The following is a 14,319-nucleotide window of genomic DNA, read 5'->3' as shown; positions in this document are numbered from 1 at the left end:
TTATTTTTTTAACAATAGAAGGTTCTTTTGTAGTATTGAAAGATGCAGCTGAGTATCAAGGTCCGTAAATTCTATTGATAAAACATGAGAGTATTAATGCATTTAGCCTATATGCAGTCAAAAAAAAGGGACAGTGGAGTTCAGAATAAATTTTCAGGCATGTTTCTCTGTTTGCTCTTTAGACAACTTTTAATTTAGAGTCTTTTTGTAGCATATTTTCTTATCTCTGGCCAAACAATGAAAGGGTGGTTCCCATTGTGCTTTCCTGCATTACTGTAAGAGAGAACTGAGAGAGGACAAATGAATTTACCAAATGCAAGCTTCCCAAAGCCAGATAACTTAATGAGTTTCCATATTAGAAACTTCTTGGAAACGCTCTGCTAACCTTAAGATTAGGAGCTGGTGTTAATATTTTGAGCCAGCCACTAAGAATGCAAAAAATTGTTCAAAGTCATTGAGGATTTTGTTTTGTTTTTCTAGTTCATGGTAAATGTGCTAAAGCAGTGAAGCTAGTTCATTTACTGTTGTAGGCAGAGTCCTGTAGATAGTGAAAAACAATGCAGAAATGGTCACTTGACAACAATTTAAAGTGGTTTGATTATCACTGTTGTTCCTAGGTAGAGGATGAAACTGTTTTACATAACATTCCGTATATGGGAGATGAAGTACTTGACCAGGATGGTACTTTTATTGAAGAACTGATCAAGAATTATGATGGGAAAGTGCATGGAGACAGAGGTGAGCCCAAACACTCAGGTATACTAATCATTTCTTCCTATATAAATTATTGTTATAGTGTTGCTTAAGGCCTGATATGTGATTGTTGCAGAAGTTGTAGAGATACTACTGTATTGTGTAAACATTGGGTATAACAGACTTCCTTATCTAAATGTATTGTTCTGCATTTTCATTAGGCTGCAAAGTTTTAAGCAGTAGTGTGGAGAAATTAAGCACATTAACTTTTTCCTTATTCCGTACAGCGGTTCTTGGTATTGAAATTTGTGCTCAGAGCTTTGGAATATGATATTGTGATGTGTGTATGTATCCTGCTTAGCAGAAAGTGGCAGGATGATTATGCAAAACTCTGATAATGGCAACATTTGCAAATGTGATTCAACAGAGTAACCTCTTATAGGTTTGTGGGGTTTTATTTCCTTCTTTTCTTTAAGGAACTTGCTAGCTATTTAAAAACCCCTTCTCTGTAAATCAGCTTATAGAGCAAAGTTGTATCCTTCTGTTGGTACAGCAGTTTTACATGTATTTATTCTGAGGTGTAGTTTATCTGTTCTCCTGTGGGGGAGCTGGACTACCTGCAGTGTAACCTGTCCCTCACTTTGCTAAAGTCTCAGTGGAGTGGCAACTTTTCACTTGCTCTGGGCTCCCTCAGAACTGGCTTATACAAGCCTCAACTTCCCTTGTGGAGGTTTCTCTTGGCTACTGTGATTCCCCCTTCTCAGAGATATTACCCACACACTCCACCCTTCTCTCAAACAGACAATAGCTTCTTAAAATGAATCATGTTCTGTTAATGCTGACGTGTCTGAGAAAGGGAACCACACTTTTTGAGTTGATTGTGTACCATTCATGAAGTTAAACCTGTGATTCAATAATAAATGCTACACAGCCCTACTAGACTTGTTAATGTCCTCAGTATAGCTGGTGCCTTTGTATTTCGTAAGAAACATGGAATGTTTTGTGGGCTTTGGCCTTTGGATATTTTTAAACATTTCCTGATTGCTGATTCCCCTGTCAGAAAACTGGTTATGTCAAAATGATTACATTACTACTAAATGTCTTCTATTATTGATTTAATTCATTATTAAAGGAGTTTAGCTTTAAAATGAATCCTGTTTGAGCATCCTGAGATGCAAGTTTATGATGGCAATTACTGTTATTATGGGTTCTCCATAATATGTAAAATATATTAGAAGTAAAGAGACTTCTTTTAGTCTCCCAGTAACTAGTATTGTGTGACTGTAATTAAATGTAAATACTGTGGGAATCTGTAATCCAGAGGCATTCCCGTGTAAGAGTCAGAATTCTAAACTACCTCTGTAATTGCACTTTTGGGAGACAATTTATACTAACCTGTGTGTGTATATTAAGAGTCTGTTTAAAACATCCGAGTGGTATTTTCATTGTCTACATAGTAATAAGTGTTATTTTCTGTCAAGTTATTTTGACATGCAAAGCCAGTCCAGGTTCAAAAGGACGGTAATAAGCACTACAGTTCCCACACAGTTCATGTTTGTTTTGGTTTGGTTTTTTTTTTGGTAAAAATAGTCTCTTGTCAGCGCTAACTATGATTTTTCCTTTGTGCAGAAATGCCTTATTGTTTAATCTGTTTTGCAATCTGAATGTCACAACAGAATATAATCTACTAAATAGATATATAAAATTCAGTTTTCTCTTGAATTTTTTGTATATAAATGTATTATTTTTTTATCACCCAGCCAGTGGGGTCTATTGTGGCAAGTAGGTGCTAAGGAACAATCAACCAAAAATCTCTCTAGAGATTCCTTAGCTGGCTAAGGATTAGTTTATAGACTGTAAGCATGCATTTCCAGACTGCCTTAGCCCTAACCATGTTGGAACTGGGATTCTGGCATAAAGTCTCTTAAATAATGTAACTGCTAGTATTTTTTTATCTTACAAGGAAGAGACATTTATATATGTATGTAGCACATGGAGTTGGGAAAAAATTGTGGGAATTTTTCTTCTTTCATTCCCTGTTGTTAGTCTAAGAAATGAATAATGACCTTTTTAAACTGGTCTTCGTTTATACACTGCTATTTTAGAGGGGAAAACTACAAAATTGCATTTCTTAAATGACAGCATTTGTCCTAGTTTATTTAAAGTGTAGGGAGGATTAAAAAGACCTCATATACACCTTGTGTTTTTTTTCTTCACTCCCACTTTTGCTGGATTTCAGAATGTGGATTTATCAATGATGAAATATTTGTTGAGTTGGTCAATGCCCTTGGTCAATATAGTGATGATGAAGATGATGATGATGGAGATGACAATCCTGATGAAAGAGATGACAAGCAAAAAGATCGGGAAGGTAACAGGATGGGTATGTCTACCTGCAGACTTTAAAAATGAAACCCGAAACGTTTTGTTTAACCACTCAATAAATTTGTTCATACCCATCTTCCTATGTGATAGTTTTCAGGTCTAAAGGAGCATAATTCTCATAATTTCCTTTGTAATTTAGTTCAAGATTTCTGTTGAGAACACCATGAGAGGCACTTTTGCCAATTTTTGTTCATTGGCATATTGAGTCAGTCAAATGCACCAAAAACCAGTCAGATATTTGTCTAATAAATGCTTTGGTACTGCTCAGGAAATGATCTATTATTATTCTAACGCAGGCACACTTCTGAATTTCCATCTCCATCTGCTGGTGAAATAATGGTTTCTCAGAATTTTACTAGTTGATTTTTCTCATCAGGAAAAATCACTTAACACAGTTAAAATTGTAAGTGATTTGGAAAAAAAAAATCTTTACTTCTTTTTTACATTAGAATTTTGGTGAACACTCCCTTTCTCTGAGCACCTTCTTGAGGTAGCGAAGCAGCAGAAATATGTTTTTTTGTTTTCCAAATTTTTTTGCTTCCTTGACAGAGAAAGAAACCCATCCACCTCGGAGATTTCCTTCTGACAAGATATTTGAAGCCATTTCCTCAATGTTTCCCGACAAGGGTACAGCAGAAGAATTGAAAGAGAAGTAAGAATGTATTTCTTACAGTATATTGCTGTGTTGCTTTATGAAACAAAGATGCCTCTATAAAATAAATCCTTCAGTAAATATTGGTTGATTAGGAATGGTTCCCCTTGCAGCTAGTTCTGTGGCATTTGTGTAACTTCTGCGAGTGACACTGAAAAGGATTTGGCTTTTTCCCCCCAAGTCAAACAATACAAAAGTGTTTATTAGCCTTCCCTTTAAAATACTGAAAAGTGAGTGCTTATATGTCTCTAATAATCTCTTATTTTTTGAGGTGGTAAAATAAAAGCTACTACTAAAAAAAAATCTTATCTCCATTTTGGATGATACTATGATGATGATGATATTACTCCTTTTTAATAATACTATGTATGGGGTCATGATGGTCTTGAAAACAAATGCGTTATTTCCTAGTCAATTTGTATTAATGAGTATGGAATTATTAATTTGTCATGTCACTAACAATTGGCCTTTTTAGCTGACACATATTTCGTAGGAATTTTTTGAAGTTGTCATTGAAAATGCAGAGTAGTACTGGAATAAAAACCACTTTAGTTTAAAAAAATTATATTCAATAAATTATTTCTATTATTTCGCTTTAAAGATACAAAGAACTCACTGAGCAGCAGCTTCCTGGAGCTCTTCCTCCTGAGTGCACACCGAACATAGATGGACCAAATGCTAAATCTGTTCAGAGGGAGCAAAGCCTGCACTCCTTTCACACGCTCTTCTGTAGGCGCTGTTTTAAATATGATTGCTTCTTACATCGTAAGTACCATTAAAGTGTGCTCCTAAATGTCTTACTTTTTTTTTTTTTTGTAAGTCAGGAGACTTTAAAGTACCATAAGATCCAGTGCAGAAGGAAGGAAAGAGAAGAAAAAATAAAAGCAGGAGTATCCCTAAAGTTTATGAAAACAGCTCGTACATGTTGACATTATTTTGCAGTGGAAACTATACCTCAGAAAACTGAATGTACCTGTGTGGGTAGTTTGTTATCCTTTCTGCATTTAGGACTTTATATAGAATTCCTGACTTGGACCAAATCTGTAACATCACTTCTCTTTTTATATAGTCTGCAAGAAAACTACTTTGTTTTCTACTATTTATGTTACACTTTCTCAGTTTGTGCATGGAGAATGGGATGTATTTTTCTAAAAAAAAATCCTGGTCATTTATCAGACTTGCTTCATTTTCCACTAGGGAAGAATGAGCACTTATGAACAGTTTTCTCTTTTATTCTGCCATGTTACTTTCTAGCCACATTAGTTGTACTTGGTTATTTGAGGAATTGTTTCAGAGTTGAGTTTTAGAAATTGTGATGTCTATTCCCCATAACTGCTTTCATGTTGCCCCATTGTTTTGGACCAACAAGCTGACAAGAGCTTAGCAGTGATGTTGGCTTTCACTTGCAAAGTGTAAAGAGAATCTGCTTGAGACAGTTATTCTGGACAGAGAGTTAAATGTAAAGGGGAAGCTAACAGCCAATATCAAGTGGTTTCAACTTGTAACAGTAAACTGTGATGCCCTCTATACCAAATTAATTTTCGCTTTTGACTCAGTTGTTCATTTGCATGTTCCACTGTGAGTGCTCATGCATGTTCATTTGGGAATCCTTGTGCTTTATCAGCAGCTCCCCATCCAGCACACATGCAATCTGCCTGTGTTTGTACTCCACACCGAAGGCTTTGCACAGTGCTGCTGCTTTTTCATATTCCTTGGTTGCCTTTCAGTTTGAGGAGGAATTGGAGTTGTTCTCAGATGGTGGGGAGGGGGGAAGCTTTTCATGTTCCTGGTTCCTTTAGTACTTGAGCATTTTGGAGTTAGGTCTGTTAGTTTCACTTTCTCCTTATATTCTGTTGACAGGCCTTGCTAGAAAATGCAAAATAAAAAATAAAAGGACGCTGTTACTTCTGCATGATGTTCAAGAACAGTAAATTTCTGGAGTAAGCTGCTGCCTTGACCAGCCAGCTTCAACACAGTGTGTTCTGCAAAGCAGTAGGCCTTGTGGTGTCTTAGTTGCCTGGACACTCATTCCAAGAAGTGCTGTGTGCAGCCCCACTCTGTAGGACAGGGAAGTGAAGCTGTATGCTGATTGTTGGCAATCCATTTGTCTGGCAGGGGTTTTAGGAGTTCTTGACACTCTCAAGAGTCTAGCAGAGAGATTGGGTGCCAATTTTGATTAAGTCAACAAAAAAGCATTGTCTGGACAGAGTGAAGACAGGCTTACTCTAGCAGCAGCTCTGAAGACTTCAGATGTTTCTGCTGCAGTGAGTTTAGGCATTTTTCTCAATGATTTTATAACTTTTTAGTTTTTCACCAAAGATGGTTGCTCCTCTAAAACACACATATATATTTTACTCCTCTATTTCATTAATCTATGTAGATTTGCCTTTCATGGTCATTTTTGCAGACTGATAGAAGTACAACTGAAAAGTTTTGCTGACTACCTGTTGGGTACCTGCTATTTTACCAGACCACAGTTTTGAGGCACCAGTTCTGAGAGACTTTTTTGATAAAAGTGCTCTGAAGAACGGATTCACAGTCTTGGACTTTTTGTCATGTTCTTGGGTGCCAGGTTCAGCCAGTGAGAACGTCCAGAGCCATGTCACTGCTTGAAGGACCTCAGCTCTCATACCAGCAGAATCCTTTAAGCCAGAAGCACTGTGCCTCCTTTCTCTGTGTTCATAATCTTGAGATAGAAGACCAAGTATTTATACTAAAAGATTGCCTAAGTTCTTGTTGCTGGTGACTTCTGATATGTTCCTTAAGCAAGTTGCTGTTGTTTCCACAGCGGTGTATGTCCAAGGCTTTATTTAAACTGTGCCTCCTACTTAAAAGAGCCCAAACTTTAAATCATCCCTTCAGGATTTCAGGGCCATGACAGAAAGAGGAATGCATTGCACTTTCACTGTGGAAGCATTTAGGACTTTGTGTCAGGTGAAGGGTGAAATGAGTGGCTATGACAGGGCTCTTTGTGACAGCCTGTGCAGCTCATTAGCTGTCACTGATGATAATGTATTACTTATCACTGATGATAATGTATCAGTTGTCACTGATGATGTGTTTGATACATAATCACTGCAGAGAGATCTCTGACTTTTGCTGTGTGGGCTCAACGCTGGACCCTGAATGCCATAAACTGATGCTTCAGTTGCCACTCCCTGAAAACATCCCCAAATTCCCCTGCAACAATGACTGCTCACTGCTTTGGATGCATTGCTTCCTTTTCCTTTTGTCTGTAGTTACACCAAGGAAAGAGGATTGTTTTCTGTCTGCGTGTCTGTCTGTCTGTGTGTCTGTCTAGAGCACAGAATTTTTTTGTTAAAAACTGAGAGAGTCAGTTGTTTGGCCTCTCTGTTTTCTGTGAAATCTTAAGACTGTTGGTCAAAATTCACCCAGCTCATAGCTTGGAATAAGTAACTCATAAAAAAAAATTAAAAATAATGCTTTGGTTATTATAAGGCTGCAGTAGCAATTTTTAGTGTCTCTGCAACAATTTAACTTTTATTACATTTCTACAGTTGCCTCTATGTTCTGTTTCATGCACTTGCCAAGTGCTGTGGGATGATGTCCTGGCTTCTGCAGATGACATTTTTGTTGAATTACTTTGGTAATGTGGTGGGCTACAGTAATCACATTGGTACTTTGAAAGGTGTAAATCTCTGGAGAAGGAATAGAGAATTTAAAAAAAATACGGGAATTCTATTAGGTCTGCTTTTGCTTTTTGTATTTCCCCCTCTTAGATTCCATTTTTGTTTAGATTAGTTAACAATTAGTTATTTTGTGGAGTTTCCAATCTTTGTTCTAGAACATTTGAGTTAAATATAGGAAAAGTTATCATTAGATTTTTAACGTGTCAAGTCCCCTTGACGACCTGGCAATCCCTTTATGTGCAGGTGATGACATAACTGAAAAAACTTGTGTACTTGTGGACTTCATTTGCTGACAGCAAGGAATTATGCCTAAATGTCTGGACTAACAAAGAATTTAGAAGAAGGAAAAATATCAGGTAGGGAGAATTTCCCAAATAGCTTGACTATGAAGCAAATGTACATTTCAGGCTAAACTGTTGCCTGTGTACTTTCACATTATTGAAAATGAGAGTTGAGCCTATTGGGGATGAGGCAGATAATAAATCTCAAAGACAGAAAACATGCTCAGGGACACCATTTTAGAATTATTTCTCTGAAGGAAATCATTAAAGAAATGCGGACTTTAGGTGTTTAGGAAATTCTACAAAGTTTTCTGTGATTTAAAAAAAAAGATTACTACTGCTATTTTAAAAATTCATAATACAGCTATGCAAATAGTTTTATTCTTGTCGTGGGTCCTTTCTTTATAACAAGCCTCCCAAAAAAATACCTCACAATAGAGGTGGTAGATATTTTTCTGTAGTTGTCTTTACTGTACCATGTTGGGTGTTTTTTATATAGTTGAACACAAGATATTACTCCAATTTTAAGTATCATATGTAGTCTATTTTTGAGGTCTCATGAGTTTAAAAATAACAAAAGTTGGTTTGTTTCATTCTATTACAAGTTAAGCATTTCTTCATTTTCTAAAGGAAAACAGTTTTTAAAAAACCACTTATTTTAGGATCTTGCACAAATGAATTTGTGAGAGAAGTGATTGCATTTGCAAATGACATGTAAAAAGAATAGCTTTGATTTCTGTACATTGCAGCAGTCTGGTATAGATCATGGCTTGCAAATGTCTTAGTGTTCTTTTGCATTGCTGAAAAATTATTTTCCTTGTAGTATGAAGAGAAAGTAAAACAGTTAAGTGGAAAAAAATCTTGAATGAAATGGTGCACTCTGCAAATTTAAAGATGCCGTGTTGAAAAACAAGGGAGTTTTCCCCTTCACTTTTGGGTAAAGGGCTCCCATCATCTCATTGTTTCTTAAAAGATGAAAAAAAGTGAAATAACTTTGCATTAAATTGCATGGTTTCTTGTTACTATAACAAAGTGTAACATATTTTACCTACAGAATATATGAACACTTGAAGGATATGTGAAACATGAGAAGTGGCGTAGCAATGAAAGCTTTTAACTAAATCTGGGGGAAGAAAAAGCACTAATGGCAACAATATACATAAATTACTTTCCTATACTTGCTTGTAAATAATTTTTCCGTATCTATACGCCCATATATAGCAAATTAAAGCTTTTTTGTGTTTCCAGAATTATAAAAAATAACATATTTGTCTGGAGAAAGGGATGGAATATTTACTTTTGTTTCTTTTATTTTGTTTATACCATTTTAAGAAAGCCTTGGAAGAGTACATTGCTTTTCTGGGGGGTTCCCACCTGCTGCTGTCATTAATACAGGCACAGTATTATAGAATTTATTATTTGATTTTTCAACTCACCCTCCTTTATAGGAGGGAAACATGAAGTGTTCCCAAAGTTCCAGGATGGAACTGGTCACCCTCCCGACTGCTGCCAAAACAGGTGTTTGCAGAGCTATGCTGCAAACCAGACCACTGAAATGAAATTTGCTTTTAAAAGCTTGTCTGGGAAGACATGAGCTCTGCCCACATGCTTTAACAGGGAAGGAAGTGCATTTAAAAAGTTGAGTCTTTAAAGCTTAGTGGACACTGAGAGAGAAGCCTCGAGCATGATCTGGAAATAAAATGAATAGCAAATGGCTTAATGAAGGAGATGTGTGAAGTGGTGGTGTGGAACAGCCCTTTTAGATTAATATGGGTAGGAGGGGAGGGATTTCTTCTTTAATTTTGAACATATTAGCACTTTTGATTCACTGAATTTTTATAACCTTTACTATAAGTTACAGTTACCCAACTGCAGCTGCTGTAAAACTGCAGCATAAGTGCTTCTGCATAGTTTGGAAATTGCACATTTTAAGTTGAGTATCTTTTCTGGGCCTTCATGTGTAAGAATTAGTGCAATACAGCATTCATGGAGGATTAGCAAACAGACAGCTATCACTGAATACTCTCTTCTTTTTTAAATTTCAGTCCATTCTTCATTTCTGTTCCTTGCAGTTCTGTATGCCACTGTTTACACATTTAGAGGGAAAAAGTATTTATTGATGTCTATCTCTCTCTCCCCCTCTCTTTCTGAAAAACAACGTATTTTTTCCTTGAGCACAGATGAGTTGTTTTTAAAAAGACAATTGCAGAAAACTAATGATAGTATCTCAAAAAGCTCCTGATATAATGTGGGAGCATGAATGTATGAGTTTTGGTGAGAGTCTAGTGGCAGGTTTTCCAGGCTTCAGAAAAGCTCTGTAAGGGGTACAGAGGAGTTGCCAAGACTTCCAGAAAGCTGTGAGAAGTCACTCTCCCTGAAAACACCCTGCTGGGAGACAGGGGTTGCCTGTGAGGAGAGCTGGCTCTGGCAAAGAGAGTGGGTAGGAAACTCTGTCCTCCTGTTATCAAGGTGCTCCTGTTGCATGTGTAACATACCCAGCTCTGCTCCTCTCTCAGTCACTGTTCTGCAGCTTTTTCAGAGCTGTACAGAGTCCCTCAGATACAGGAGCAGACACTTCTCTGCAATGTGCAGACTTGGCTCACTTATCCAGAGTGACTGTGCAATGCTAACTTGTTTTTACCCTGCAGCTGGGATAGAGGAACTGAATTCTTTTGTTCTGCCAGCTTAGCTGGAGTGCTGATAAAGTAATAGAGCAAAAATGCTTATGTGTCCTTCTCACTGATGAAAATGTAAAGTGGGTCCTACCTTTGCAAAGTGTGCATGGGGTCGGATTTTTTGACAAGACAGAAATTTAACAACTGAATCTTACACATTGAAGAGATGGTCATTAACAGGAGAAGCCCTGAATAATTCTGTTTAACATGACAACAAAGTCAAGTCGGTTCTTTTGTTGGAAAGGGTGATACACCAAATCTTCCTTGATACACGAAACAAATGTGATGATTGTCTTTGTTGATGTAAAAGAGCAGACTGGCTTTCAAGTGGAAGAGGATAGGTTCGCATTTGATGTAAGGAAGACATTCTTCACCATGAGGGAAGTGAGCCACTGGAACTGGTTGCACAGAGAAGCTGTTGCTGCCCTCATCCCTGACAATGTTCAAGGCCAGGCTAAATGGGGTTTAGTCAGCCTGGGCTAGTGGAAGGTGTCCCTGCCCATGGCAGAGAGGAGTTGATTTTTCAGGTCCCTTCCAACCCAAACCATTCCATGATGCGTGAAACTTACCTATGTGCTGTCTCTGTGTATTTAAGTGGTAAGTCATATGTCACTCTATGGGGTTTCTTTTATTATTTATTTATTTATTTATTCCATTTATTAGTATTTTATTCTGGTTTTAGTAAAGTCTTGGTAACCTTGTGTTTTGGGTAGAGTTTTAGGTTACATATTTAATGTATTTCATATGAAAACTAAAAAATGTGATGTTTTGATTCAACAGCATTCCATGCAACTCCCAATACTTATAAGCGAAAGAATACAGAAACAGCATTAGATAATAAGCCTTGTGGACCTCACTGTTATCAACATTTGGTAAGATAATTTTATATGTCACAATTCACTGAGTGCTAGTGCTGCCTGCAGTATAGGGGGATACTTAAACTAAGGGCATGCTGGATCTAGGATAGTGCATCTGGTTGTGGGTCATTTGCAGTCAAGTATGCTGCTGCAAGAGAAAGCAAGAGAAGAAGTAACTTTCAATCATCTTAAGTAGGAATACTTGTAGATGTAGCCTGAGATATTTGTAGGGAAGAAATATTACTATCCCCTAATAATGGTGTTGCTGCTATTCTGTCAAATCTAGTCAAGGAACTGCAGACTTCACTCTTGTAAATTATATCACAACTAAAACTTACTTACAAAGGTTTTTTTTTAGTTTGCCAAAGGGTGAGTCCATGTGGGACTTGTGCTCTTAAGAAGCAATAGGATGGAAATTAATAAAGTGAAATATTTAATAATATAATTTCAAATCTCTCTCATAATGTCCCTAAATGTTTTAGTATGAGAAACTATGCAATTTTCCCATCTGAAAACTTGCTACACTATATCATTCCCCTTTTCACTAGAAAACAAGTTACTACATTTTAAAAAATGTAGAACACATATTGTCTAAGTGTCATGTGTAAGAAGAGTTCTCGTATTTTTATGGGATTTTTATGTGGAGAAATTCTAATTTATTTCTGTCATCTGGGAAAATAGCAATTTACTGCTGAATTATTTTTCTCTTGGCAGCCAAAGTAAAAGGGGAACCGAAGTACTGACATGGGTACTTTGTAAGTGTAGATGTTTTTCACGGTAGCATCAAAAGTACTTGTGTTCACGGTTGGTGTGCCTTTAGCTGGAACTTTGGTGCACGTGATTATTTTGTAGAACAGTGGGAAGTTCCTCAGGGTACAAGTAGAAGGTGCTGTCCCACAAGTGGAACCACTTCTGGATTTCTGTGCTGTAAGCTGTGCTGTTTTGTGTCCAGGAGGGCGCGAAGGAGTTTGCGGCCGCCCTGACGGCGGAGCGCATCAAGACACCGCCGAAGCGCCCCGGCGGGCGGCGGCGGGGCCGGCTGCCCAACAACACCAGCAGGCCCAGCACGCCCACCATCAATGTCCTGGAGTCCAAGGACACCGACAGCGACCGCGAGGCCGGCACTGAAACCGGCGGGGAGAACAATGACAAGGAGGAGGAAGAAAAGAAAGATGAAACATCCAGTTCCTCTGGTAAGGATGGTCAGTGCTGCTTCCTTCAATGAGCTGCGGTGCTTGAGAGGGTGAACAGAACCAAAACTACAAAAAAACCAATGCTACAAAAATAACAAAGCCAAAACAAGTCAAGCCGTGCAATCCTAGAGAATATGTGTTTGGAATATATGGAACTGAGTGAAAAGACAGAATTATAATAAGAGTAATAATCTTGGCTTGGAAAGACAGATGCCTGCTGAGGAAGGCAGGAGCCTCCCCTGAAATGGAGAAAATGAACCCCCCCTCCTCCAAACTGCTATAAATTTTAAATTAAGAGGCTCTCAGGCAACAAAAAATGGGAGCAGGAAATAACAGTTCTTTAATAGGGAGGACAATAAAAGGATAAAATAAACAATGCAGTAAAACCAAAACAACACTGATAGAGTCAGAAACACAACCTGACACCCTGTTGGTCAGGGTGTTGGTAGCAGTCCAATTGGAATTGTGGCTGCAGTCCTCCTGGAGTGTCAGGTGTGGCCCTGTTGGAGCAGTGATCCTGTAGAAAAGGGTGTAGTTTTCCTCTGAAGATCCAGTGGAAGAAGAGGCAGCTGCTATTCCTCTGGGAAATCCAGTGGAGAAGCCGTGATGGTGTTCCAGAATCTCCAGATTATATCCAGGTAGGAATGCTTGGCTCCTGCCTCTGGGCAGAGCATCTCATGATGGAATGCTGTAGTTCTTATCAGTCGTGCAGTGACATTCAATAGCCTGTTATCAGCACATGTCCCCTGCTGAAGGAGGGGTGATTGTGATCACTGAGAGAGAGATAAGGCAAACTGCCCACTTGACAAAAGACAACTGCCATACAGTTGGTGATAGAATACCTCTTGCCTTGCAGTCTGGAACAATGAGTTTAATCAAACTGTAAGAGAATGTCTGCATTGTCACAATTTACATGTAGGCCATTAATTTGAGTAGCTGCTGTTAGCTTCTGTAAGAGGCATGTGAAAATGTTTGTTTTTTCTGGCACTTGGGAAACAACAAAAAACCTGGGATATTTTTTAACTGCAGTTAATCATAATGTGAAGGGCAAAGTAAATTTTGATACATAGCCTGACTCTCAATTATTTGTTACAGAAGCAAATTCTAGGTGTCAAACACCAATCAAGATGAAGCCAAATATTGAGCCTCCAGAGAACGTGGAATGGAGTGGTGCAGAAGCTTCAATGTTTAGAGTTCTTATTGGCACCTACTATGACAATTTCTGTGCAATTGCCAGACTGATTGGGACCAAAACGTGCAGACAGGTAAGAGGGGAAGCTACTTGCTGAGGGTCAAAGTGATTTACTTTTAAAGCTAAAGTATACAAATACTAGTATTGATTACTAAAAGGCAAAATAATTAATTTTCTTGGTTTTCCCAAGAATGCTATGGTCCAGAATTCATACCACAAATACATAGAAGTTAGTTTTAAAAGTGTTTTAAAATTAACTTTACAGGAGGTTTAAATTAGAGTATCAGTTCTTAAATGACAAAAATAATCAACTTTAAATGTATTAAAAAGAGACTATGACTGGATATAATCTGTAAGTTGTTGGTTGGAGGAAATCATACTAACTTAGAATATGAGCAACTTTGTACTAGTGAGAGATTTATCGTGGATGTGTTATGGTATCTCTTGTTAGGTGTATGAGTTTAGAGTAAAGGAATCTAGTATTATTGCACCAGTCCCTGCTGAAGATGTTGATACTCCTCCCAGAAAGAAGAAAAGGAAACACAGGTAAATCTGTTACTAAATACCCTTAGCATAACAATAAATTGGAGATACAGGGGATCAGAACAGAAAGTATTTTGAAAGAAAAGTTGTGCAACTCTTCTTTTGCTTCCAAAACCAAAAGTTGCAGCAATAAAAGAAAATGGTGTTTTAGTTTTAGACAAAATCTTACTGCACTGGCAACTATAACCTTCCTCTTCT

The 14,319-nt window shown here is 37.7% G+C and overlaps 1 protein-coding gene across 5 annotated transcripts in view; it reads left to right on the top strand.

Moving 5' to 3' along the window:
* Nucleotides 1-14,319, top strand: part of EZH2 (enhancer of zeste 2 polycomb repressive complex 2 subunit) — a 29,750-nt gene that overhangs the window by 4,440 nt on the left and 10,991 nt on the right. For 2 of the 5 annotated variants that reach the window (XM_031059567.1, XM_031059565.1), the window contains exons 4-11: nt 618-756; nt 2,933-3,076; nt 3,628-3,730; nt 4,332-4,495; nt 11,117-11,208; nt 12,146-12,386; nt 13,482-13,651; nt 14,030-14,124. In XM_031059567.1, the coding sequence (XP_030915427.1) occupies nt 618-756; nt 2,933-3,076; nt 3,628-3,730; nt 4,332-4,495; nt 11,117-11,208; nt 12,146-12,386; nt 13,482-13,651; nt 14,030-14,124 (1,148 nt within the window). The remainder of the gene's footprint in view (nt 1-617; nt 757-2,932; nt 3,077-3,627; nt 3,731-4,331; nt 4,496-11,116; nt 11,209-12,145; nt 12,387-13,481; nt 13,652-14,029; nt 14,125-14,319) is intronic. The other 3 variants (XM_005424154.2, XM_005424152.2, XM_031059566.1) reach the window with 2 other exon arrangements.

The sequence above is a fragment of the Geospiza fortis genome, unplaced genomic scaffold (assembly GCF_000277835.1).
Source record: "Geospiza fortis unplaced genomic scaffold, GeoFor_1.0 scaffold120, whole genome shotgun sequence".
Lineage (NCBI taxonomy): Eukaryota > Metazoa > Chordata > Aves > Passeriformes > Thraupidae > Geospiza > Geospiza fortis.
This window is presented reverse-complemented; position numbering and strand designations above follow the sequence as displayed.